The sequence below is a fragment of the Populus trichocarpa genome, chromosome 16 (genome assembly GCF_000002775.5).
Source record: "Populus trichocarpa isolate Nisqually-1 chromosome 16, P.trichocarpa_v4.1, whole genome shotgun sequence".
NCBI lineage: Eukaryota > Viridiplantae > Streptophyta > Magnoliopsida > Malpighiales > Salicaceae > Populus > Populus trichocarpa.
In genome coordinates this window covers 6,901,857-6,929,704 of record NC_037300.2, presented here as the reverse complement: position 1 = coordinate 6,929,704, position 27,848 = coordinate 6,901,857, and the positions used below count along the sequence as shown (strand labels likewise).

At 32.5% G+C, this 27,848-nt stretch overlaps 2 protein-coding genes and 1 pseudogene across 2 annotated transcripts; 2 read left to right on the top strand and 1 right to left on the bottom strand.

Annotated features, from left to right (window-relative positions):
* The first annotated feature begins 972 nt into the window (after positions 1–972).
* LOC7465307 (DNA-binding protein S1FA) lies at positions 973–3,045 on the top strand. The gene is made up of 2 exons (XM_002323423.4): positions 973–1,234; positions 2,514–3,045. Exons 1-2 carry the CDS (start codon positions 1,181–1,183, stop codon positions 2,727–2,729), a joined length of 270 nt encoding a protein of 89 aa, XP_002323459.1. The 5' UTR covers positions 973–1,180; the 3' UTR covers positions 2,730–3,045.
* A 10,634-nt stretch (positions 3,046–13,679) lies between these two features.
* LOC112324434 (cell number regulator 8) lies at positions 13,680–20,319 on the bottom strand. Its single transcript, XM_024587059.2, has 3 exons — positions 19,753–20,319; positions 14,522–14,724; positions 13,680–14,056 (listed from the first exon to the last, which is right to left on the bottom strand). The coding sequence occupies exons 1-3, from the start codon at positions 20,033–20,035 to the stop codon at positions 13,817–13,819; spliced, it is 726 nt and encodes a 241-aa protein (XP_024442827.1). The 5' UTR covers positions 20,036–20,319; the 3' UTR covers positions 13,680–13,816.
* Positions 16,903–19,151, top strand: LOC18106218 (luminal-binding protein 4-like; annotated as a pseudogene).
* Positions 20,320–27,848: the final 7,529 nt, after the last annotated feature.

Genomic DNA, 27,848 nt, shown 5'->3' with positions numbered 1-27,848 from the left:
GAGATGAGAAGGCTGGAGGAGGCGACAAAGACAGAGGAACGAGCTGTAGGAGTGGTCATTGTGTGAGAAAGAGATTTCCTTTAAGAATACGCAGTCAGTGCTCTGATATCATGAAAGAATAGAGAGAATATTGTGGAAGAATGGCTCAACCCTTTAAGGTTGGGATTTTGTTGTATTTATAATCATTATACAAGGCCATGCAAATCTGCAATTAGTTATACAATAGCATATTATTTGCCTAATTTATAGCCTAGACGTTAGCTAAGAGATATGGTCAATTGCCTAAATTATAGTTATACAATCTATCAATATCTCTGTCAATATCTTGAATCCTATCACACCTGATTGAATACAGAAATAGAAAACTTGTTATACTTTCATTTTAAAAATAAACCAAAATCTTCAACCATATAATGAAACACACATATAATTCTCATGCATACTACAAACAACAAAACCAGAAAAAATAATAGAAGTTTCATGGCTGACTTTGAAGCTACAGAACCCATACTTTGTCTTCCTTTAAAACACCACCTTCATCGCTTTAATAATTCCTTCCTTTAGGAAAAAAAAACAGAGTGAAGGCTTTTGAGTTATTTTAAAGGAGAGGAGACTGGAAATATAATTTTTTTTTTTTAAAAAAAGAAAGGCCTGTGTGAGAAAGAAGCCTTGGAAAGGAAGTATAATGTGGGAGGGATAAAAAAGAAAAGGGAAGTCGGTTGAGAAGGCAGAGGAGCAAGTGAAAAGTGGAAGCTCTATTTTTTTTTTTATATATAATTATATATTTTTTAATTATTAATGTGAATGTTTGATCAATTTACGCGTAACTCGACTAATCTCACGGGTCCTAAAATTAACGATCATATAAATTTTTAGTGATTCTGAGATTTATAAGACTTGAATCTGTGATCTCTAAAGAACAAATTTAAAACATCATATATAGTTATAATTATAATTTTTTTAGTCGTCGGAGTAAATGATTTAGTTCGGTGGTATAACAATATTTATATCCAATCAAAACGCTAAAAATTTAGAGGGTCAAAATGAAGTCATTAAATAAATAGCTTCCTTCAATTTTTGTGGGTTATAGATCTGCGCATCTCTCCTTCCGTTTTATTATTCCTCTCTGGAATCTTCAAATAGTCCAATTAGAGGAGCGAGGGGCTGATCTCTAGCAGCCATGGCTGACGATTTCGAGTTCTCTGATCAATCTCCTCCTTCCTTCCAGAATATGGTACGCTACTTGCTTTTACAGACTTCAATTTTCTCTCTCGAAAATTCAAATCCGAGATCTGTACTAATAGAAATGAATTTTTAGGGTTTTAGTTCAGAGATATTTTTTTTTATTCAGAGATCTGTACTTGTTTTTGGTATTTTAGCTTCTTATTCGTTAAGATTTTCTTTTATTGCTTATTAGATCTATAAATCTTAAAGCCTTTTCTTTTAATTAAAAGTAAAGGCGAAGGGTTTTGTTTGAGATTATGTGAAAAATCTTATTTTTCTTGTTCTAGTCATGTCGTGTTTGTTTAAAATTCTATGTGAGTAGTTGGCTTTTTTGTTTTAATCCAAGGTTGTGTTTTGATAAATAAAAAAAAAACCGTCCTTGAGGACCTAGGTTTATATGCTATGGTTGAAGATGGGAGATTTTCTCTGAATGTAGTTGAGCTCACGCTGTTTGATTCGAAACTGTTGGTAGACATAGACCTGAATGCAAGTATGTGACAGAATTGTAAGAGGATTTGTTAATTGTTAGTGTTTCACTTATAAAGACGACTAGCACTTCTTGTTTTATAAGTCAGTTTAAGCCACTCTACAATCTAATTCAATAATTTGTATCAGAGATTGCTTGATACCAGAATTACCCATTGTCATTTACTTGTCACACCTTTTCGATTCATTTGCTTTGTCAGATAACCATTTCTTTTGCCATCCATGTTTTGTTATTGTAGTCACTTGTTGTGAACTTTGTGTGATTGCTTGTTCTGTTATTGTTCTCAATAACTTGATGGAATTGTGAGGAGAGATGGTTGTAAAGATGTGTGGAGATACCGCATTCTCTTTGCGTTAAATTCCCATATCATCTATGTAACCTATTCTACTTCCATGATTATTTATTTTGGAATCAAACATTTGGTATATCGATATATTTATATATCTAAATATGGGTATTTGAGCATTCTGATACCCTCTGCAAAATGATGGGTTATGCTTGAACAGGTTTAACCTAGGCACATATTAATCTGAATTGGCATTAGAACTCTATTGAATTGCACCACTATTTAGTGAATCAGCCTTTTTATGAAAGTATCAGGATGAGTCCTCTTAAGGAAGATTTTAAAGGTAAATTTTTTGGGTTATGATTTCTGTATCATGTATAGATTGTCTCATATGATTGAAGTTGTTTTTACTTGGAATATTTATTGGTGGGTTGTGCTTGTCCTTGCTTCCTGTTTCATCTTGTTTGCTGTACGATGTTTTCTCACTAGAATACAATTAAATTTTATGATGAACAGGGGAATGTGATCAAGGATGCTGAGCCTAAAGGGTTAAACCCGGGGTTGATAGTGCTGCTGGTTATTGGGGGGTTACTCATGTCATTCCTAGTTGGAAACTTTGTACTTTACACATATGCGCAGAAGACCCTTCCTCCGAAAAAGAAGAAGCCAGTCTCAAAGAAGAAGATGAAGAAGGAGAGACTGAAGCAAGGTGTATCTGCACCAGGAGAGTGAAAAGTTAAGACTAGTTTTATGTTAGTCCTCTCCGTGTTGAGCTGTTGTGTTCCGAATTTCCCCTTCTTTGATGTCGGGAGAGCTGTGTCAGTTATGTTTACCGCTTTCATAATTTTAGAAATTAAAACTACATAATTAGAAGTTAATATTCTAGTTTTGGGTAGAACAGGAGTTTAAAAATGACGATTGTCTTTGTAATGCGGCCCCTGTCATGGGAGTCATCCTCCTCTGCATTGTTTCCGCTTGTTTCAGGCCTTGTAGAACTACTAAATAGGCATTTGAAAACCAATAAACCACTAAATTTATCAAGGAAAAAGGTTGTTGCTGATCTCGGAGCCGGGCTGCATTTTGCTATTGCAGACATTACTGTTGTAGCAAATCATACTGCAAAGTGGGTCTTAACATTTAATTTTTCCCCCAAGTTGCCAACAAAAATTATCATGGTTCTAGCGGGGAATGTAAATTTGATATTCCCTAAAACCTTACATTTTTCACAAACGAAGGAATTTCCTACAGAAGCGCGAACACTTCACTCCCATCAATTTCAAGCACACTTTAACTCCCCAAGTTCTTTTTATCTTTTCCTTGTAATAGTTGTTTGCTATTGGTTTCTCACCTGTATTTAGTCTTTGATGGAATTTGCACACTCACTTGAGGGTTGAGGGTAGATTAGCTGAACTAATTCAAAGTTCAGCTACTAGCTTTATAATTACAACTTAAAATATATGTTATTGAAGTTGGGATTACTATGACTGCTGGCACCAGACTTCCCTGTCCCAAAGACAAATGTGCGTTGTGCGAGGAGGCTAGCGTCCTTGCCATGCGTTGTGCTTGCGAGGTTATGTGGTTGAAAGGAAATGGAGGATTTTAGGGACTTTTCCAACCCGAAAAATTCTCGGTATTTTATCATAAATCACCTAACCCATACGAAGACTAAACATAGAAAGTTGCTCTCTCTCTCTCTGGTATTTTTTAGTAATTATCCATAAAAATAATACATACATACATACATACATACATACATGTATGTATGTATGTATTATTTTTATGGATAATAATAATACATACATACATACATGTATGTATGTATGTATGTATGTATGTATTATTTTTATGGATAATTACTAAAAAATACCTTATATATTTTGCTTTGTTTTTGTTTTCAATCTAAGGTTTAAAAAATTGTAATTTGCCTATGTGGTAAATGAGAAAAATCAAATTAGATGAAAAATATTTTTGTCCTCGTATATAATAAATGTAAATTTGCAAAATTATCTCACAAAACCTTTTTTTTTTCTCTTCCAAACATGCTCTCTCTCTCCAATAACACGACACACCCGTATAAAAACATTAAGTATGAAGCAAGATCTCTTCACACAAATATCAAGAGTAAAAACCTCTTGTTGGTGTTATTTTATTCAACCTTTTTTGAAATCATGAAAACTCCTCAATTTGATATATTAGGGTTACTATAGGCAATGACATTTGCAAGAAGTTTGTTTGGTGAGATGTTAGATTTATTGGACTAGTATGATTTATAGGTATTGTAATAATGGTTACGTTTTATCTGCTAGGGTTTTATTTGACATCATGCTGGAAAAAAACTTGATCTTTAGAAATGTGATGATTGGTGGATACTGTCAAAATAAGCAACACCATATTAACTTTTCAAACCCGTGACGCGGATTATTAGACCAAAAGCATCCTATTTAAAAAAGCAATGAAGCTCAATTCTCAACCAATAAAATATTAAAGGATAAAATTAAAAAAAAAAAGCTTAATTTTACTCAAGGATTCAAAACAAAAAATAACAATTAAGAAAATGAGGATCAAAATTAAAATAAAAAAACTAAATTAGAAAACAAATACAAATTTTTTACTGAAGAGTGAAATTGAAAATAATAATCAATTTAACAAAAGGACCAAATAAAAAATTAAAAAATAAGGATCAAATTGAAAAACAATAACATATCACAAATTGGGATTGAATGATGAAATTGAAACAAATATAAAGTTTACAAAAAGATCAAGAACAAAAATTAAAAATTAAAAGAAAAATTATCGAAGTTGACATCTTAATAAATAAGAAGACAACTCTAAGATTTTAAATGACCACTGTGATTTTCGAGAGGAGGAGAGAGAAAAGTGAGAGGAGAAGAAAAAAAAAATTATTGGTATCGCATCAGTACTCCACCATCATAACACGTCATCCCAAAAGCAAGATCTTGATGCAAAGCTTCCATCGTAACCATGTAAACTGGTTTTTGGCTGCCAGGAGGCTTGCACCGCTCGAAGAGCATGGACGCCTTCTATATGCACCCGCTACTTCTTGTTTTTTAATTATATTTTATATTGATTAGAATACCAAATTTCCCTTCATCCAACATAATAATAACAATAAAAACCAAAATGAAAATACAAAAAGCTCATTGACACCAACCTCCCACACACTAACGCCTGCGTTCAACACACCATCTATTTCTTGTTTTTTAAATTTATTTATATTTATTAAAATACCAAATTATCCTTCATCCAACCTAATAATAATGATTAAAACTAGTATAAAAATACAGAAAAGCTCACGGACGCAAGTTTACAAATTTATGCTTTCAATGGTATTTTGGTTATTTCACTATACTCTTAAAATACAAAAACACTTATTTATCTTCAACCAATCTGATAATGGCTAATGGATCTTATGAAAAGACCTTATTACCCCCAATACTCAGGTCAAGGATTTTTTTTTGGGAATAACAAAAACGTCATTATAGTGTTCTAGTTAATATTATCTCTATGTCTATATAAATAGTGTTTTTCCAAGGCCTATTAGGTTTTATTAATATTAGTATGAACAAAATAAAAGAGTTAAGGGTTTTGGTGGATACTTCTACTCTACTAACATTTTATTGTGAATAGTGTTGCTTAATGAACAATGCTTTTTTTATTTGTTATTTATTTTTGGTCCCTAGAATTTATTTCTTTTGAATTTCATCTTTTATGTGATGTTTGTTATATTTTATGTGTTGATATTTCCTTTTTCTTTTATTTTCTTAAGAATTCAATTTATGTAATGTGATTTTAAAATTGAATTAGAGGTCATTTTCATGAAATAAGATTTTAATTTGTTGTGATTAAAGAAATTAAAAGAAGAAGGATAAAAATATAGAAAACTAATAGGGCATTATTTCATGTTTGTGAAAAAAATCCATTTTCATCCATAAATTTCTCATTTATTCATTTTTGGTTCCTTTATTTTAGGTCTTTTTGTTTAGATCCTAAACTTCATTTATTTTATATTTATGTCACATTCTATCACATTCATTTTTAATGGTTGTAATTTTGGTTTTTCTCACCAATTTAATGGTATTTTAAGACCGAAAATGGATTTATTTAGATACTTATGGTATTCTTAGGTGTTTTCATGTGAAACTTTGGTTGAAAATGGATTTTTTAGATCCAAAGACTTAGATCCCGACTTTCTGACCACTAAATCTTTACTAGTAGATAACATGTCACCTACTTATTTTTAAAAAAATAAGGGTTATTCACTCTATTAAAAATAAAAAAGCAAGAAGGCCAGACACAAAGACATAGCAATGCAGACCCACTCACACCTAGGCTTATTTAAGTTGGGCCAGGGTGTGCGTCTAATTATCAATGCTGAGTTGCTTGGTCTCTTTTCATACAATATTTTATTTATTATAGTTTTTTATATATATAATATTAGCAATCATTTTGTTAATTATTATATAAGAATCTAATATGCAAATTCTTTTAAATATGTGATGATGAATATTAAAAAAATTATATTTTATTATATTTCATAATATTTTCTTAGATTAATTATTTTCCCTTCAATTGCGTATAAAATATCGAGACATGATTCTCAATGTTTTGTTTTTTTTTTTTAAAAAAACTTGCTTTTCATATTGTATTTTAACTTCAAAATATTTATGATAAAAAAAAAAAAACAAGTTTTAGTTGAAGAAAAAGGAGTGCATTAATAAGGAAATGTAGTTTCAATTAAAGAGATATATTTTTTTTTGATGTATATTTTAAATTATTCAATTTTTTTAAAATATTTAAATTCACATTACTTTTAATTTAAAAAAACATGCTACTAATAAAAACATATTTTGATAAAACAATGCATGAATAATTTGTTTAATAAAAAATATTTTTTGAAAAATAAATCATAATTTTTCACACAAATATCCATTTTGAGTATAATAAAAACCAAATAAAAATAAAATTTGAAAACACCCCCACAGCATTGCGCAGTTAAATAACGCGTTACGGTCTTTTAAAATCGCAATTATTTATTAAGAATCCATTGTTGCGCTATCAAATCTTCAATATTTGTTTTTGTTTTTTTAGTGATTTTTTTATGGGTTTTTGAGGAGAAAATTTTAAATGGAGAGCATTTAAATCTAGAAATGAAGAGCATTTCTAGACACCTTCCTTGCTTTCGGTACAGATACTAAAAATATATTATTACATTTAAAAGATAAAAAATAGATAAATGAATACATTATTATTATTATTATAGAGAAAAGCCTGCACTGGGATTCCCTTACCAACAAGCACAACCAACTTGATAGAAACAACCTTGTATGTTTACTTACCATATCAGTATATCTGGAAGCTTAAATTTAAACTTAATCTATAGTAGTTGTTTGCTCTTTAATTAAAAGTAATCAACTGGCTAATACATGCACTTATTTTCATTTAAACCAGTGTTTTATTGACTAATTCAGCAGGGAAAAAAAGAGAGAGGGTCCCATGGTACTAGGGGTGAGCAAAAAAACCGAAAAATCGATTAAACCGAGAAAACAAAAAAAAATAACCGAAAAAACCGAACTGTGAAAAAAAACCGATTAAACCGGTTAGAATTTAAAAAAAACTGACCGGTTCGGTTTGATAAGCCTGAAACCGAAAAAACTTAACCGAAGCGGTTCAGTTTTTTTTAAAAATACAATAAGCATCCCCCCCTAAAAAGCCCTTACAAGCCACAACTCTCAAATCTCAATCTCTCACACTCTCGACTTGATAAAAAATGAATTCTTCATCACTTTACAAAAATTCATGGCTAGATCTAGATTTCTAGTTGTCTAACAAAACTTCAACAAGTCTTCAATCTTCATCTTCAAATCTAATAACTCAGGGACTGGTTTAGTGTATGCTTCAAATCTAACAACCTAGGGACTGGTTTAGTCTATGCTTCAAATCTTCATCTTCAAGGCTTCAATGTTTGTTTCCTCTCATCGCGGTTTTGTGTTTTTTTAAGGTTGAAGCAACTCCTGCTGTAATTCCTGCTAAGATTGAGAAGAAAGATTAAAGCTTTGTACATCATGGGTTACTGTGCTATGTTGTTTACATAGAGCTCTTTACTTTAAAAATTTGTTTTTTGTTTAACTTTTATATTGGTCGTTTAGTTTCTTTCATAACCATTTTGCAATGCTTGGAGACGAGTTTGTGGTTACTGAAGATCGATTTAGAATAATGAAATGGCTCTTTGCTGTATTTTATCTGCTTGCAGTTGTTACATGTTTGAGATTTGTTGTTTGTTAAGTAATTAGGCTTTTGAAATTGTAGGATTTGTAGGGAAGAACAAGAGGGAAGCTGGAGAAGCTATAGAGAAGATTGTTAAAAAAACCCGGTCGGTTTGAATATAGGTTTTTATGGTTTTTATGTTAAAAAAACCAAATCGGACCAAACCAAAACCAGTCGGTTTGAAACGATTTCGGTTCGGTTCCGGTTCAAATTTTTCAGTTTTTTAAAATTTTATTTTGGTTATTTTTTTAGATAACAACCGAATCGAACCGAAAATGATCACCCCTACATGGTACTATGAGAAGGATTAATTTTCTTGGGGTTTTGGGTTAGATAATTAATACCCTTCCATTTAGGGTGTGTTAGAAAAATATATGAACATAAAATAATAATATTTTTTTTTAATATTGTCATGAAATTCGATGTAATTGTTTAAATTTGAAAAATTCAAACCCGATTATTTGTTTAATCATAGTTTTAAATAAAATTGTATGAGAGTTGTTTGAATATGACATTGTTCATTAGGTAGGTCCAAAGAAAAAAAAATCAACTCAATACTGAAAGATAAAATTAAATAAAAATCTCATATTGAAGGATGATATTGAAAAAAAACAAAGATAAAAAAAAGGGAAAAAAACCAAAGGAATAAAAAACTTCATATTAAAGAATTGATTTGGAAGAGAAAAAACTAAAAGATTAAAAAAAGGGCAAAAAAACTTTTATTATATGATTAAAAAAAACACGAGGTAATTTACTATTAATCCAATATTGAAAGATAAAATCAAGTAAAATCTTATATTAAATGATGAAATTAAAATAAAAAATAAAAGACAAAAAAGGGTAAAAAAACCCAAAAAATAAAAATAAAAATTTCATATTAAAGGATGTAAATAAAAAAAATAACTCAAAAGATAAAAAAAAATACAGGTAGGACTCAAATGGCCAATAAAAAAAAGCCATGAGTTTATTGAAAAAGCCCTGACGTATGGGCATGAAGGAGGCTAGTGCGCCTAAACTTTTATTTCTTTTCTTTTTATAAGATACAGATGACATGTTGCATGTCCTTTTTTATAAAAGAAAAATACATGAACGACATGTCATCTATTATCTAAAAGAAATTATTTGCTTGCACTAGGATTCAAATGCAAAACCTCAAAGTCAAGCTACATGTTAGTACTAAGCTACAACTCAAAGCTTGTTATTAAATTACTAAAATAATATATTGACCTGGTTTACTATTTATATGATCAATTAAATTGATCCACATGTTTTAATTGTATTAATAATGATAATTTACAATATTAAATTTGTGATACTTGACTGCTTTTTTTTTATTGGTTGATTTTTTCTGTTTCCATATCCCAGAGAAAAAAAAATAGATAAAAAATGCTAAAATTATTAATTTAAAAATTAAAACATGTGGGGTGAACATTGTGTAGCCGACACAATTCATCCTTTCACAAAACACTGTGGATGAAATGGGCTAGGCTTTTGGTTGAAGGGAATTATTGCGAAAACAAAATTTCAGGTCAACTGAACTAAAAGTTTTTAGAATATCAATTTTAGAAGAATATAAAAGTTTTTAGAATATCAGTTTTAGAAGAATAGTTTGTTTATATTTAAAAACTTACTGTATTAGGGACTGCAGAAGAGCTTGGGAGGTTTGGCAGGAACTTTAGTTTCATTAGAGCAACTAATTTTCTTAGTGGGAATATTGTTGACTAGATTATCCAGTAAGTGGATTTAGACCAGGGTCATTTGTTTCTTTCAGCCATAGTTTCGAAACCTGACCCGGTCATTAACCCGGTCTAGTGATCCGGTCACGAGTTAGATGGGCTGAATCGGGTCAACCTAAAAAAATATATTTTTAATTCATTCTTATATAATTATAATATTTTTTCTATATTTTTTTAATTCATTCTTATTATCAATACATTAATATTTTTTTAACAAGAAAAACAACCACTCCAAATTCCCTCACCCACCATTTCGCACGTTTTTTCTTCTTTTTGTTTTTTTTTTTGCAGACATAAACTATCTCGAAACTTTTTAAAAGCACTTCTCTTTCCCTTCCTATGTGTTTTGATGATCGTAGGTTCACTTCGAAACATATAAAAGTTCTTATCATCGCAAATTCAGACCCTTTTAACAGTAACTACCATCAGCCACCACCAAAGGGACTAAACCATCAAAGTTTTTCTTTTGTTATGGGGAAGAGAAAGAGAAGTAGTGGTGATCATAACAAGACCAAATGCACTTCTTCTTCGGGTAATGTATCAGTTCTCTTGCTTCTTTAAATGATTTTGGGGTTGTTGAGAAAATAGTGGCAGATGAAGGGAGTTTTGAATCTTGATGATTGAATCAAGAACTGCGAATCGATGCCTAGTCAAGAACTGCGAGTTCAAAAAAAAGGCAAAGAATAAAGAAAAGAGAGAGTGAAATAAAGAGATTCGTTAAGAGAAACAAGAGTTTAACCTTATTGAAGGGATCAAGAGTCTTCTGCTCCTCTACTCTTGGCGATTGAAATTGTTTTTCTTTATTAGGTTTTCTCTGTTTGCAATTATAGCAATTCTGCATCAGTGCATTGTTCATCTTCGTCGTTTGACCTCTATGCATATAAAAAAAAGTAGACCGGGTCTCAGTCGGGTTTACTCGGGTCGGTCGGGTCCCGGGTCGACCCACCAGGTCGACCGGGTTTCGCCGGGCCAACTCCCAGGCGGGTTTTTGCTTAGACCCGGACCGGTCCCATGCCCGGATCGGCTAGATCCGAGTTTCAAAACTTTGCTTTCAGCTTTATGGTGGATTTGGAGGCAAAGAAACTGTTTTGCTTTCAAAAACCACTATGAAGACAATGTTTGGTTGAGGAGGAATATTTGGAGAATGACTGATGATTTTCATATGGCTTGGGGGGAAGATATGAAGGTAACCAAAGAAACAATCCAGATCTTGTGGCAACGGCCTCCTTGGAATTTCATAAAGATTAATGTGGATGGTAGCTTTCTCGGTAACTCTGGTAGGATTGGAGCTGGTGGTTTAATTAGGTCCAGTGCGGGGAATTTTCTTGTTGGATTTACTGCCTTTGCAGGAGTTGCTTGCAACCTTCTTCCAGAGTTACTAGCTATTGCTAAAGGACTGAAATTGGTTTGGGATCGAGGATATCATAAGATAATCTGTTACTCAAACTTGAAGGATGCTATTGTTATATGCTAATCAAGTGAGTTTCTATAAGTACTTGGCCCTAATTTTAGAGATTAAAGAATTAATAAATAGAGACTGGACTGTCAGAATTGAACATACATTTAGAGAGACTAATTTTTATGCTGATTTTATGGCAAAGCTTGCAACTTCCGGCGACAATGGTTTGATGATCTGGGATGAGCCTCCTCGAGGCTTGCAACAACTTCTTCTAGCAGATAACATAGGAATTAGCTTCACTAGAGTTGTTTAGTCTTTTTTTCATTGTTTCCACTAATAAAAAAATATTTAACTTATTGCGCCAATCACTTAATAAGTTTTTGCTTTGTAAGTATTGTAAAGAAATGATATTTATTATTATCTAATTTTTTACCTTATTTTTTTTTTAAAATCACCTAGTCCTATCTACCAGCTCAAAAACACCAAAAAAAAAAATAAAAAAACTTAGACCCATTATTCTGAAACCAGCCACCAGCTACACAAGAAAAATGGGTGACCCACACTAACTATTACTACAGTCCAGCCTCCCTCCCTACACACCGACCTCTCTCTCTTCCTCCACAAGCAGACACCATTATCAAAGGAATCCATATCCAGCACTGAATCAGCATATTCAACCTTGGCCTCCCACAAAAAAACCCAATAAACCAACCCCCATTTCTTTCATTCTGGCTGGATTATCCATCATCCTTGTCTTCAACCTCCGCCCACCACCTACAACCTTTGCTCACCTCTTCACCACCACCTACAACCCACTCACCAGACACTAGCGTAGCCCAACCACAGCACCTCCAACCTATGGACTAAAACGCCCATATGCACGCGCGGGCCTTTGGTTCTTTCTTTTTTCTAATTATTTTTTTAAATCAATGCTGTTTTATATGGTTTTTTTTCTTTATTTTTTTTATATTTAAATTAATAATCCTTCTTTCTTTAACTTTTTTAGAAGATAATTTTTTTATGTATTTAAATTTTAAATTTTTTTTTTCTGATTATCTATAATTTTCTTTAAAAATCTATATATATATATATAATTATTTTATTTAAAAAACAATATCTAACCCCCGGTAAAGTTTATATCAAATATTTAATGAGATTATTGTATGGTTAAACTAAAAAACAAAAAATATAAATAATTAAGATGTAAATCCATAACACGTGGCTTCATTTAGCGCCAACATCAAATATTACATACAATGGGCGCTCAAATCAATTAGAATGTTTAGTGGATAAAAAAATAATAATTCATTTTTTAATTATTGCCGAGAAAGGTTAAAGGTTGAGCAGTGTTATAATTTTATATATTATTCCCTGCGTTGTAGTTTAGATAAATTTTATTTTTATATATAAAAAATATTCAAGTAATTTTGATATATTTTTTAATAAAAAAATTATTATGAATTAAAAATACGATGTGAATGATTTTTTTTATAAATATTTATATAATATCATATTAAATGATATTTCTTTTTAAATATTGAAACGATGATATATCTAATCATCGTAGGTTAACTTGTCAAATTTACAATACAGGTTATGAAACTGCGAGAACTCTATAAAAAACAAATTAAACTAAATTATGAAGGTAAATTTCCAATTATCCTAATGAAGGATAAAAAAAAAATTAAATTAAAAAAAGATAAAAAAACCCACCTCATTCAAACTAAATAAATTATCAAACTCATAACCCTAATCATATTAATTTCATAAAAAACTAACAAATTTTTTTTTAAAACTCAATTCCCAACTAATCTAATTTTAAAAAATAAAATAAAATAAATATCAATTAAAAAACAAAACAACCTAAATCAAACCAAACTAACCTCTTAAACCCATCACTTAATGAACCAGTAAATATCGACCGTTCACGTCGCTTCCTTTTTCATTCATAGTGAGAAATAGTCCGCAGGTTTATAAACGAAAATATCTATAGCAAAAAGAAATAAAATAAAGACTTTTCTTCTAAATAGAGGGATTCGTATGCGTACATAATTAGTATTATATATATATATGAATTATTAAATATAAACCAAACATTACTAGGAAAAAAATATTCTGAAAATCCATACCCCAAGCATCCCTTTAAACTTAAAAGTAACGTGCCTTAAGCACATCACTCGACACTTGCACCAAAACACTTCAATGGATAATTATAAACATTAAATTTAGGACAGGTTTCCATAATTATTTTTTACAAGTGGCGATCAAAAGTGTCCATATTTATTTATTTATTTATGCTTGGAAGATCCAACAAAACCACATGGTTTCCAGAAACTTTAAACATCACACCCAAATATGTAAGAACAGGATATAAGTTTCTAATGCTGGGAAGGAAGCATTCAAGCCCCACGTCCCATGGATTGCTCCCCAGGAGGGATCATAACCAAGACTGGTTGAGCATTGAAACCAGGATGGAGTACCCTACGACGAATCTCGCGAGCTTCCTGGCAAAGAGCACATGTGTGGCAGAAAAAATGAGTTGCAAAATCACATGCTGATTCACACTGCTCACGTTGCAGACCATCTTCCACAAAGCTTCCACAGCAACCACATGACCTATTAAGTGCCTCACAGCTACCCTGTTTCACATTAACAGCCACAGAAATTAATGCTTGAAAGGCAATCTTTCTAAATTTCCTTGATTTACAAAAGCAGGGAAAAAAAAAAAACCGATGCCATCTTATTTCCTTACAAAAAAGAAAATTTCAAGAGTCTTGAAGCCCTACCACCGGGTATAAATTGGGAAAAAGAGCTTTTTTCAACACGTAATTGTGCACTCATAGCCAAAAAAAAAAAAAAAAACTGCATCAATATAGCAATGCAAATGTAGACCATTTCTTGGAACAAGTCTAAATTAACTGGATTGGAACTCATATAAGGGCCCTGCTCCTTGAAAAGGAGTGGAACTGTAAAAGAAAATGAAGTTTCAAACACATAACTAATGATTACAGCAGAGATGATAATAAAGCTACACCAAGAATCAGAATTCAAAATCATGTTTAAATTGCAGATATACGGGAGCAAGTCTTAGGGAAATAACTTGCCTCTAGGTTAAACTTCCGGCGGATAGCTGTCCGGCTAGGATATGAAAACCATGGTGCAAGGCAATTCCCACCCAAAAATGAGCTGCCAATCAGGTACAAACCATAGTATGACAAGCAGTGGGATGCAAATGTTCCAGGAGTAGATCCAAGTCTCTCAGCATTGCTTCCATACAGCACGCAAGGGGCAATGCTTCCAAGAAGACCTTGCACAATTGAAAAAAAGAAAATGAAGGGATTGTCCACAATGATAGGTGGGGTTCTTGAACAAATTGATTACATGCACGCTGAAGGAACTGTTATGGTAAATGGATTCCAGAATCTGGAATCATTGCATGCTAAATGCTTCCAAATCAAATAAAGGCTTCCAAATAAGCTAAAAGCTGTTATGGTAAATGGATTCCAGAATCTGGAATCATTGCATGCTAAATGCTTCCAAATCAAATAAAGGCTTCCAAATAAGCTAAAGGCCAACCCTCCTCCTTTAAATATGTTATACCATGTTCTTTAAAGATCATCCACCCATAAAAATACCATCAAATTTCTTATGCAAAAATAATTGCCAAATGAAAATGAAATTTTTGCTTAAATTCCACTTGGAAAACTAATCTAGTGTTTTCTATTACTTTGGATTTTATGAGAACAAAGTGGGTGCATCTAAGTATAACATAAGGAAACACAACCAACATACCTATTGAGCTAAACCAAGCTTGCATCTACTTTCTGAAATATCTACCAAGCTAGATTGAAGTTACCCAGAAAAATGGGCAAACTTTCTGAAATATCTACATACCATGCACACGTATGAACATCACATAGAGAAGCAACAATGTACAACAAAAAACAACAATGAATTTGATATCCACTTACTATCGTGCACATAAAGAACACATAATACCAGAAATTTACTAATAGAAAAACAGAAACCATCATGTAAATCTCCAATTGATTAAGAAATAAAAAATTGCCAATTGCTATTATCATTATCATGATACAATTTGCAGATTAGACGATCATTGACCAAAGACCGTTACAAGTTGAATTTGGGAGAGCTTGATTCAATGGGGAAGATACATTAATGGCAAAGTTTCAACTATTTTAATTAATTGACCGTTCATTAGATACTGTGTTGGTGTGTGTACACACCATTTCAGTAAGTCCACACGCGGTGTTTTTATTCCCTTGTTATACAAAGCATTTGGTTTGTTCTTTTCAGTTCCTTTTATTGTCCTAGTCATTTCACATGCTGCCATTTCTGATTCTATCAGCTCAAGTCTAGAGGATTGTTGTGGCTGTATATACGCATTGTAACAGAATTTGTTTTTTCATGAGAATATTATGAAGTGATGGATTAATGGAGAGCCTGGAGTTTAGGAAACCATAGACTCCTTCTCTCTTCCTATTTAAACTAATTGTTTCTACCCTTGCTACTCATCTAAGAGCTTATACTCCATTTGCACTTCTGGAGAGGATCCAGATTGGTGCTATTAATATTCAGCTTGCAACAAGTGACATCAGAGCGGTCAATCTTCGGACCCTGAACATGATGACTGATACTAAGTCTTGAGACGTGTTTGAGGAGATTAAGGATCTTCTTCATGGGGTGATGGATCAAAACAGATCTATTTTGCAGAAGTTGGAATGAGGTCACTACCCCTACAAGGCTGTTGTGATTGCTGAAAAGAGCATCGACTTTACATCTCCACTGTTACTTGCCATAAGTGATAAGCAAGATTCAATAAACCAGAAGTTAGCTTTTAATATCTGATGAAGGTGCCCTACCAAATTCTCAAATATCTAGCTTCAAGGAGAAGGTTGCTTTGCCAAAGAAACTGAATGGCACCTCCCCAACAATAAAATTGATGATAAAGTTACACCATTTGTATTTTCTTCTCCAGTCCCAAGTGATCCATCTGTCCCAAAACTGAGTCTATCATCAGATGCCAAACCAGAGGGTTTCACTTTACGCCTGTTGCTACTGACGCTACTAGTTTGGTGACTAGAGACCCTATACCAGATAAAACTGAAGATAAGATCAATTTGAAGGCTGGGGGTTCCTTCAGGGCACCTGAAAACATGCCCTCTTCTCCATTTGTTTGGCTTCTTGCTTGTTTCTCACACACATTCAGTACTAAATCAAATTTGGCTCTCTGCCAAATCAATACCAATTCACCTGGATACTATCCGGATTGGTGCCATCAATATCTGATGCCTCAGTTTCATTCCTCGCGAATTCATGGATCAAAAAGTGTGGAAGATGATGAAGCTATTGATGAGGGTTTGCATGCTAGGAATTCTATGATTAATATGTGTATAAAATGTGGGTTTTTGGAGTATGAGAGAAAAGTTTTTGATAAAATGCCAAGAGGGATGAGACTTCTTGGATGGAGTTGATTGCTGCTTATGCAGGAGTGAAGAAAGGAGCGGCAATAAAGCTTGCTGGTGGGATTGGAATGATAGTGGCAAACACAGCAGATAGTGGCGAGAAGCTAATTGTTGATTCTCATCTTCTGCCTGCTACTAAGATTGGTGAAATTGTTGCCATTAAGATTAGAGGATATGTCAAATTGAGTCAATATCTAACTGCAACAATTCTATTTCATGGAACGATAATTGGGACTTCACCTGCAGCTCCTAAGGTTGCAAACTTTCGAGCTGTGGTCTGAACTATTGGACACCAAAGATTCTGAAGCTAGATGTCATTGCTCTTAGTGTTAACATTTTGGCTGGTTGAACTAGATTTGTTGGACCAACAGATTTGGAAATTGATCCTAGAAGGGTTGAGTTCAACATCATATCAAAATACTACTTTCTAGGATTAGCAGTGACAGCAGAGGGTGGATCAAAACTAGGAACTGTGATTGACATTGATCCTGGGACTATTTACTCTATGTGGCTGTCTCTCAAAAAGGACATGGACAGATTATAGCCAATGATCATGTCCAAACTACAAAGGATGCATGCATCATTGCCGGGCTAGATGTGCCTCAGATAATCAATGAGCCAACAGCTGCAACTATTGCCTATGGCTTGGACAAGAAAGGAGGGGATAATGGTGGTGGTACATTTGATGTTAGCATCTTGACTATTGATAGTGGTGTTTTTGAGGTTCTTGCTACTAGCAGAGACACCCACTTGGGAGAAGAGGACTTCAATCAGAGATTGATGGACTGTTTCATCAAGTTGATCAAGAAGAAGCACAACAAATACATAAGTAAAGATAAGACAGCTCTTGGGAAGCTTTGAAGGGAATGTAAGAGAGCTAAGAGGGCGTTGAGTAGCCAACACCAAGTTTGAGTAGAGATTGAATCACCCATTGATGGCATTGATTTCTTAGAGCCGATAACAAGATCAAGATTCAAAGAGTTGAACATGGACTTATTTAAGAAGACACTGGAGATAGTAAATCAGGCTATGGATAATGCAAGATTAAAGAAGGCTGATATCAAGGAGATTGAGCTTGTTGGTGAAAGTAAGAGAATTCCCAAAGTGCAAGAAATGTTAAAAGAATATTTTGATTGGAAGGAACCTAACAAGGGTGTGAATCCATATGAGGTTGTAGCCTATGGTGCTGCTGTTCAAGATGGAATTCTTCGTGGTGAAGGCGGAGAGGAAACCAAAGGCCTTCTACTTGATGTTACTCCTCTGAGTCTGGGTATTGAGACAGCTAGGGGCATGATGACAAAACTAATCCCAAGGAACACTGTTATACCAACTAAGAAGTCCCAAATCTTCACCACCTACCAAGAACAGCAAACCACAATGTCTATAAAGGTTGATGAAGGTGAAAGAAGCTTAACCAAGGATTGTCGTGAGCTTGAGAAATTTGATTTGTTTGGCATTCCTCCAGCTCCAAGGAAAATGACCCAGATTGAGGTCACATTTGAGGTTGATGCCAATTGTATTCTGCATGTGAAAGCCGAGGACAAAGCAGCAAAGAAGTCTCAATCTAGAACCATCACCAACAATAAGGAGGGTCTAAGCCAAGAAGAGATTGATAGGATGGTGAAGGAGGCTGAAGAAATAGCCAAGAAGGATAATAAAATTTGGGAGAAGATTGATGCTAGGAACAAGTTGAAGACTTACATCTACAACATGAGAAGTGCAATCAATGATAAAGACAAGCTTGTTGATAAGATTGATTCAGATGATAAAGAGAGGATCAAAACTGTATTGAAGGAAGCACTTGAATGGTTGGACAATAACCAAAATGCAGAGAAGGATAATTATGAAGAGAAGTTGAAGGAAGTAGAAGAAGTTTGCAATCCTGTCATAAAACAAGTTATTAAAAGTGTGGGAAGTGCAGCTTTGAAGATGGTTAAGGAGGGTCGAGTGCAATTCAACACCATTCATGGCCTCATGGAAGATCATGCCAAGCCTGACTATGCCACCTGTGTTTAAGGTCTTCATGGATGCTTCTATCAAGTAGATGACCCCATCTGGTGCACTTGTCATGCTAACACCCCTACTAGCTGGATCCCTTGTGTTTGGTGTCCAGACTGCCATCTCTGCTTCCAACGCTGGTGGTGTATGGGATAATGCCAAGAAATACATCGAGACTGGTGCTTCAGAGCATGTTCTGATCCTATGGAAGGGGTCTTTCACCTTCGAATGCAACCGGGGAGTTTGGTGATGATCTTCATCTAAAGTTTCCATAATTTTCCCTTGAGGGCAAGGGCATTTTCAAGGAGGGGAAATGGTGGCAGAGCTAGATTCTAAGGGGAAGATACAATAATGGAAAAGTTTCAACTATTTTAATTAATTGACCGATCATTAGCTACTGTACCAACACCGTTTCAGCAAGTCCACCTGCAGCGTTTTTATTCCCTTGTTATACGCAGCATTTGGTTAGTTATTTTCAGTTCTTTTTACTGTCCTAGTCATTTCAACGTGTAGCCATTTCTGAAGTGGATATATTGAAACTGAATTTGTTTTTCATGAGAGTATTATGAAGTGATGAATTAATGGTGAGCCTGGAGTTCAGGAAACCATAGACTCCTTCTCTCTTCCTGTTTAAACTAACTGTTTCTACCCTTGTTACGCATCTAAGAGCTTATACTCCATTTGCATTCCTGGAGAGCATCCAGATTGGTGCTATTAATATTCAACTTGCAACAAAGACATATGATCCATTTCAATCATTAATACCAAGAACGACCCCAATTGAAAGAATGTACGAGTAATTTCAAAAAATGATAAATTAATCTACCAACGCACAGAGATTAAAGACTTACAGACTTCAAGATCGCTGCTACAGAATTCATCGTTGCGACCGAGGCAACAGAAAAGGCAGGAGTCCCACTGAGTCCGTCCCATAGGCTCACCCATCACGCTGCCATGAATCAACGGAAGCCCATTGACGGTACATCCATATTCAGCGGTGGCGGTCTTCGCATCAGCAGAAACCTTGGCGGGTTTCTTGTCGTTGTCTTCAAGGTTCTTCTTCAACAACGGGCTTGATTCCTCTCCATCATTATTATAGCTGTTGAAGCTTGGGTTGTTGTTGTTGTCCGTCATTTTTGAGAGTACGGAATCGAAAAGAAAAGCAAATACCTTTATATTGGATTATATTTCTACAGAGAAGGTGAAAATTGGAAAGAGTGAAATGGCAGAGGAAATTGGATCTGAAAATTTCAAGGAAATGATGTTCTGTATAAACGAGTCCGAGAGTCAATTACTTCTAGTTCTTGACTTCTTACTAAATGATATATATATTTTTTTAATATAAACCCAACTCTAATGGTTAATTTAATAATTCATTGACAAGAGGCTAGCAAGCATGTAGGTTGGATTTTAAATTAAATTAAATAGTAATCGACATGATCGATGTTTAGTTAATTTGGCTTTTGAATGATGATTAGGGCGTTTGGAAGTATTATAATTATGGTTGAAAGTATTTTTTATTTAAAAATATATAAAATTAATATTTTTTATTTTATTTTTAAAAATTATTTTTTATATTAATATATTAAAATAATATAAAAATATTAGAAATATTTAATTTTAAATAATACAATTTAAATATTTAAAAAACATGATTTTAGCTGTATTTCTAAATACTGTCTATAATTTATAGAATAATTCAATGATTTATTGATTTAAAACTTATTATAATTTGAATTTTAAATTAAATTAAGTAATAATCCAAACTAATTGATTTGGTGAGTGAATTTAAAATTTAAAAAATATTTGATTTCTGAAAAATATTTCTTGAAATAAATATTATTTTAAAACTTGATGTTACTTAAGATAACCCAAAGTGTAACTTGAATTTAATAAATTATTTATTACAAAGAAGAGTTTCGAACGAAGAGGAGGGCACAGAAATAAATAAAGAGATGCTACTAAAACGACAGCTGAAGTGCCGTGTCAATGGTTGTCTTTACAATTAAAGTATTTACAATATTATCGATGACATGACCCTTTGTTTTTATCAGACTAAATTATTCTTAGCCCCTAAGATTTCAACTCCGTTGCCTGAATTTTTATTTCACCGAATTATGAGCTGTTGACACAGCTTCTGGACTGCTAAAGCACTTCAAGACTGGAGATGGGCTTGCAGCAAAGGGTTGAAATTTAGATTTTTTAAAAAATATATTAAAATAATATATTTTTTTATTTTTTAAAAATTAATTTTAATATCAGTATATTAAAATGATTTAAAAACACTAAAAAATATTAATTTAAAACAAATAAAAAAATAAATTTTTTTTTAAATATTTTTAAAATACAAAAACAAACAAAATATCTATCATTAGATATTTTTATTTTAGCTATAGAAAATGTAATTTCTCATGGCCAATCTAGTCTTGTAATTCCAATGGCCCTCTCATCAGAAAATACAATGAAGTTGTATAGGGTTATATGTTTTTAAAATATTTTTTATTTAAAAATATATTAAAATAATATTTTATTTTATATCAATATATTAAATACAAAAATACTTTTAAAATATAAAAACAATCATTCCGTTGATGATTATATTCACAAGGATAAGGATAATGAGTAATTCTTGATATTAGCGTAATGTCTGATCAGTGAAATGACAAGTACTCAATCTGCAAAACCTTACACAATATACTCTGATGAGACAAAATAAAATAAAATAAAATAAAATAAAATGATATTAAATGGAAGCCGACATCCAGTGGCCATTTTACGGTTAAAGAATGTGGAAAGAACTTCAGGTGAAGATATTGGGGATATTTTTAATGTTAGATAGCATTGCTCCTCATTCTTCATAGACAAACAATACTATAAATTAAAATTTTGGGTTCAGGGTCAAATTATTTTTGTTAATATAATTTTTTTTAATATTGTTAATATGTTTTCTAATAAAAAATTAATCATAAACTTCAAATATAATACATATTAAATGATATCTTTTTAAAATATTGATATGATAACATTTTGGATTATATATTTTTTTTCAAATATTGAGACATGATATGATAGATCTAGGTTAATCTATCAAATTTATGATGTGGGTCATAAAACCGTGATAACCCTTTAGAAAAAAAATTAAAATAAATTATCAACGTCAATGTATAATCAACTCAATGTTAAATGATGATATTAAAAAAATTACAAAAAAACTATTCGAGTCAACTCAGGTCAACCTATTAAATTTGCAACTTGGGTTATGAGATCGGGATAGGTCCATAGAAAAGAAATTTTTTTAAAAAATTATAAAGTTCCTTTTCCAATAGATCTAATGTTGAAGGTTAAAATCAAGAAAAGAAAACTAAATCTATAAAACCAGTACATAACCCAACAAAAAAAAAAAAAAAAACAATTACGAAGCACAATTTCCAAAACAACCTAATATTGAAGGATTAAATTTAGCCAAACCTTTTAGTACTTTTTTAAAATTAGAGGTTAATTTCTATTAAAGAAAAAAAATCATTCATCAACAAAAAATTCTTGGCAAAAAGTAAAGTTGTTGATTTCATTTTGCTTGGTGTTTTGTTTTTTTAATTAAAATGATAGATTTTGATTTTAGAGCATTTTAATGTTTTATTCCGGGATCTTTTACCGTACATTATTACAATTCAAATAAAAAAAAATTAACTTCAAATTATACTATACAGAAACAATATTAACCATCTACACATATTTTTAAAAATTAAAACAACATGAAATTCAAGCAAGTGGGTTGGCCTAATTTGTAGGCATGTGAGAATAAGAATTGACCAGCCTAAATCTTTTTATTATTATTATTATTATTATTAATAATATAAATATTCAGATCAGCTTATATATATCTCGATTAATTTTATGAATCCTAAATTTAACAACCAGCCTAAATCTTGAGTTTAGTTCACATCATGCTTCAAAATATGTACTAATTTTGAATCAATTGATAAAAACTCTTCAAAAAAAAACAAGAACTAAGCAATCGTATTTTACTAGACACAACCAATTCCAAGAAGTGAAGATATCTCATCGCTTGAAAAATACATGTAAAAAAAAACAAAAAGGAAACGAAAAACAACAGGGTTTAGAAACTGTGGCACCAACATGGTCCTTAATGCTTAAGAAAAAAGGTAACCCATAGATCCAAAAAATAAGGAAATGAGACACATTATAAAAGTCAACTAATAAAGATAATTTGAAGAACAAATCCCAATTAATTAAACTTTTAAAAAAAAACTAACAAAGAATCAAGCAGGGGATTAAGAGACTTACTTGATGTAGCACTTAGGCATTGAACTAGAAACAATCCCCCAAATACTTGTCATGGAAATCAAAAGAGAAATTAACAAGCCAAATCAATGTGTTCTATATCGTTCATCTCAACCAAACCTGTGACATATACAGAATAAAAAAATCAACAGTCCACATTGCCCTAAAAACTATATGATCCTCTCCGATCACCGGCCTTCTCTTTACCTCCACTACTGCTTTCTCCTTCTCTACAGCTTGCGGTTGCTTCACCGCTGCTGATTTCGACTTTTCAATGGGCTTTTCCCTAAATCTTCTTCTGGGCTTTCTTTTCTCTCAATAAAGGTTCTTGAACTTGCTTTCAACATTCGTTTGGTTCTTAAACCGGTTTAAAGTCTAGCTTTGAATAAAATCATGAACTGGGACTACTAATGGAGAAGCTAAAAAAACCCATCAATATAACCATAAACGCTAATTAAAGAACATGGATAGGATTCTGAACAAAACGATATGCCAATAAATAAACAGTCGCAATAACAGCAACAACGTTGAAGATATTAAAGTAAAATCTTTCTTCTTTTTCTTCCTCTATAGTAGCGGTAGGTGGGGTTTCAAGAAAGAACATAATGGTGGTGAGATAGACAACAAAAAGGATGAGAACAAGCATCATAAGAAACTTTTATCCAAAACAGAATGAATGACATCTTGGCTGGAATTTGAGCCAGAAACTAAATGCTCAAGAAATTAAATAGAAGAGAACAACAAATATCGATGTTGATGGCTTCTTAGATAATTGTATAATGGATGAAGGTATAAGAACACTTCCAAATGACAATACATAGTAAGAAAAAGAAAAGTAGTTAGAGTTCTTAGTGTTAATACAACAATTTAATGAATAGAGTGCTATAGAAGATGATGGATTAAAAATACCTTGTAATATAGAAGTAGGAAACCATGAGGAAATTACATCCATAAACATGATATTCACTGTACCAAACTCTATTGAAGCCATTCCTAACTTGCTACCTTATGTAAACAGTGATTGTTAAGATAATGTAAAGAACAATACATAGATCATTGAAATTAACGGTCAAAACTAATGGTCGACCAACAATCAAGTTTTATATTTTCTAAATCAACATTGGATGTAATTTAACTAAAAGGTAATTTTCTAAACCAACATTAGAAATAAAGAACAATACCTTGTAATTTAACTAGAAGATAATGGACAAAAATTCAAAATTTAGGATAATGACTAGGTTCAATGTTTCAAGGCTTATATTAAACCAATTTAAGTATTACCCAAACACTACCTTAACTTAGAAAAGGTACAGTTCCAGCCAGGGCTTTCAGATCGGGCCTGTGATCCTCAATACACAGCCCAAAAGGCATGAATGGGCTCAAGGAAAACACCAGACTAAAATTTATTACTCAAAAGGCAATAGAGCCTGGTCCAAAAAACACAACCCAAATGCAAGTAATGCTCATTGACAAATCAAAACAAAACAAACATGAATAGCACTTGAGGGTCTAGCTACTGTGATCAATCGTGTGACTTGTTTCGCCTCCGTCCCGGGTTCGACCCTCTATGTGCACGCCTGTCACCCCCGCGGTGCCTTACCTGCTCCTGGGCTTGCAGGATGTCCAGTGGGCCGTGGGGAATAGTCGTGGTGCGCGTAAGCTGGCCCGGACACCCCATGTAAATAAATAATAAAAAAAACAAACATGAATATATTTGCCCACAATTTTACTGTTTTTTGCTGCTCAAAATCAACAAAAGACATACGCTCACTTCATGCATTTTCCTTTTTTTTTTAAAAAAAAAAAAACGATCCATATCTTCCCCAAGTCAAAAGTAGTTAACACTCAGATTAAAAGAAAAACCAACTGCAACCATAAAGTCTGCTGCTATCTCTTTAGAAAACACATGATTGTTATTCTTGAGGGGCACAAAAAAAAAAAACAAAAAAAAACTAGTAAAATTACAGGAACTCTCAAAGTGATAAATGGGTGAGAGAAAGAATCTTACCTGTAATTTTAGTCCTTCAGCCTTGCTTCCAGAGGGATACGATAACTTATAATGGCATGAAGCTTTCAAGATTTCTCCTTTGGCAACGTCAGTGTGGGTCTTTGCTCCTTACTGTTATTTCTCCTTCCTTTTTCACCATCGTTCTCTTCTTGTTCATCCCTACTGTGTCTACTTCGTAAGTGAAGTTAAGTATATATGGCGTGAAGTGTATTGGGGGGGGGGGGGGGTTTGCTAACAATGGAGGCTGTGATGTGCACTCGCGTGTGTGTATAAGTTTTCCAAAACTAGGGACTAAGGCTTGAAATGAGTATAGGAAGTGTTTATTTTTTCATGACACTGTTGTTTTTCTCTGACTTCTTTTAGTCCCCTGGCGCTAGAGGAAGGGTTGATTTCGGTCAAAAAATTGAGAGAGGAGCTGCTGGCAACAGTGGAAAAGGCTGTGAAGAGGTGTGGTTTTAGGGCAGTGTTTTTTACAGTGGAGATGGTGCTGTGTTTGGATGCAACCAGGACGGAACTAGAATTATTTGTTAGGAAAATTCAAAATTAATATAATAAGATATAATATTTATTTTAATTTATTGTATATGAGTTATAAAACAAAACCTGTATAATTTAGTTTTATTCAAATAACTTACTACAAACATATAATGACCTTTGTATAAGGTAAAAGGTTTAGAGCAATACCAAATTGAATCATAGCAATGAAATTAATTTCATCTTCATAATGTATCTATCACTTTAATGTTGTTGGTCTTTATATCTATCAAATATAAACATACAAAGTATATAAGAAACATTAACTAAAGCGAAGTATTATTTATGTTTGATAAACTTTGAAATAAAGCAAAAAAATAATAAAAAATGATTCTTACATATTTATTTTAATTGTGCTCGTTGTTCTTTTATAGAATAGAAATCATCGATTATCATATCAATTGTGAATTTTTCAGCAATTTTTTTTTATATAGACAATCAAATAATTTGCAAGAAAATCATCCTCCATCCGATTGCGAAGTCTTGTTTTAACAATCTTCATTGTTGAAAAAGCTCGTTCAATAGGTTGTGAGTTATCAATATTTTTTCTTAAAAAAAAAATCAATTCTTCTTATTTTATTCATGGTTCAATCTAAAATCAAAACATATATTGTAAGAAAAAATTAATAATTTTGGTGGCTCTGCTAAAAACAAAATATAAAAAATCCAAGCATAATCAAAACAAACCAGTAAAATATATCTAATTAATTTAAAAAAATTCACTATAACTAGAATTCAAAAAATAATTGGTAGAACTAGCTGATCTAAGAAAAAAAAAAGAAGCAAAAATGGTAGAATTATATATAAAAAAAACATCATCAAATTATTAACAAACATCTCAAAACAAAACAAAAATAGATTTTAAATTTAAGTTACCTTATTTTGTTTGATAAAAGATAAATTAATTAGTGGCTTTGTTTTAATTTTTTTATAGAAAAATTTTACTCGCGATTTGTGTTTTTATTTATATTTTTGATCTGCTGCATGATTTATATTAGGACAAATTAAGTGCTCTATTTTTTATTTCATAAAATAATATTTATTTATTTTTCCACGTAAGTCAAGAGTAAATTCAAATAAAATCAAAAGTAAAGTTAATGCCCACTCTTTAAAATAAAATATATAACTTCTCCTCATATTTCATTACCCAGTAATGAAACAAAATTAAAATGTGTCAAGGGAGGGCCCGGGCCCCTGCTTGCCCCCTTGCTTCCGCCCTTGGATGCAACACGAGAAGATGAAGTGCTGGAACCGGAGGCTGAGGACTCTACAGGTGCTGGACTTTTGCTGGAGGCACACAGTGATGCGCTGTTGGACTGTCGCCGGTGCAGAGGAGGAGCTGCCGTGTAGATAAGCTGAGGCTACTGATGCTGAGGAGGAGCAGTCGGCCTGAGATGCTGCTGGAGCTGAGATTATCAGGCTGGAACGAAAGCAGAAATTACTGATGCAGAGCTTGGAGTAGGGGAAGATGAAGCTGATGAAGAGTCACAATTGTTGTTATCTATTCTTTACCCCCATAAAATCAAGAAAAAAAATAATGAAAAAAAAATCCAAAAGTATAAGAGAATACACAAGAAAAGAAAGAGTGAGAAAAATTAGGAACACATTGGTGCAAACTAGTAGTGAGCTAGAAGCTTTGAAAATCAATTTCAACAATTGCCGAGAAAAAGCTGATATGTCTTAAAAAACCCAAGCTGAATTAGAAAGCCAGATTAAATAGTATGAAAGGATATACAAGAAGCATGTGATGTTAAAAAGTGAACCGGCTAAAGTAAAAGCCAAAGGAAAAGCTGTTAGGGTCAAAATTGATTTGGATAAAATAAGAAATGAGATTAACCTACTAGAAAAGAAGATCGATAAAGAAAATGTTGAGGTAAAGCATTTGGAAGAAAAGAACGAATTGCTTAAGCATCACAACCAAATGATTGACACCAACAACAATCAACTGAATAGGAACAACATGTTCCTCTTGGAAAATATGAGAAACATGAATAAGCAGATTGGCCGAGCCTTTGTCTGTGCTAAAAGAAACCAATCATGATTGAGACTAATGCTTTTCTTAGGGACATAGAAAACAAAGGTTTTGCCTCTCTTCCTGTAAAC

Excerpts from the sequence above, each read along its gene's own strand:
- LOC112324434 (XM_024587059.2), bottom strand. The coding sequence starts at position 20,035 with ATGACGGACAACAACAACAACCCAAGCTTCAACAGCTATAATAATGAT. Across the intron at positions 14,725-19,752 it reads TAGCAGCGATCTTGAAGTCT|GTCTTCTTGGAAGCATTGCC; the intron begins GTAAGTCTTTAA and ends CAATTGTGCAAG. Across the intron at positions 14,057-14,521 it reads GCCGGAAGTTTAACCTAGAG|GGTAGCTGTGAGGCACTTAA; the intron begins GCAAGTTATTTC and ends AATGTGAAACAG.
- LOC7465307 (XM_002323423.4), top strand. The coding sequence starts at position 1,181 with ATGGCTGACGATTTCGAGTTCTCTGATCAATCTCCTCCTTCCTTCCAG. Across the intron at positions 1,235-2,513 it reads CTCCTTCCTTCCAGAATATG|GGGAATGTGATCAAGGATGC; the intron begins GTACGCTACTTG and ends TATGATGAACAG.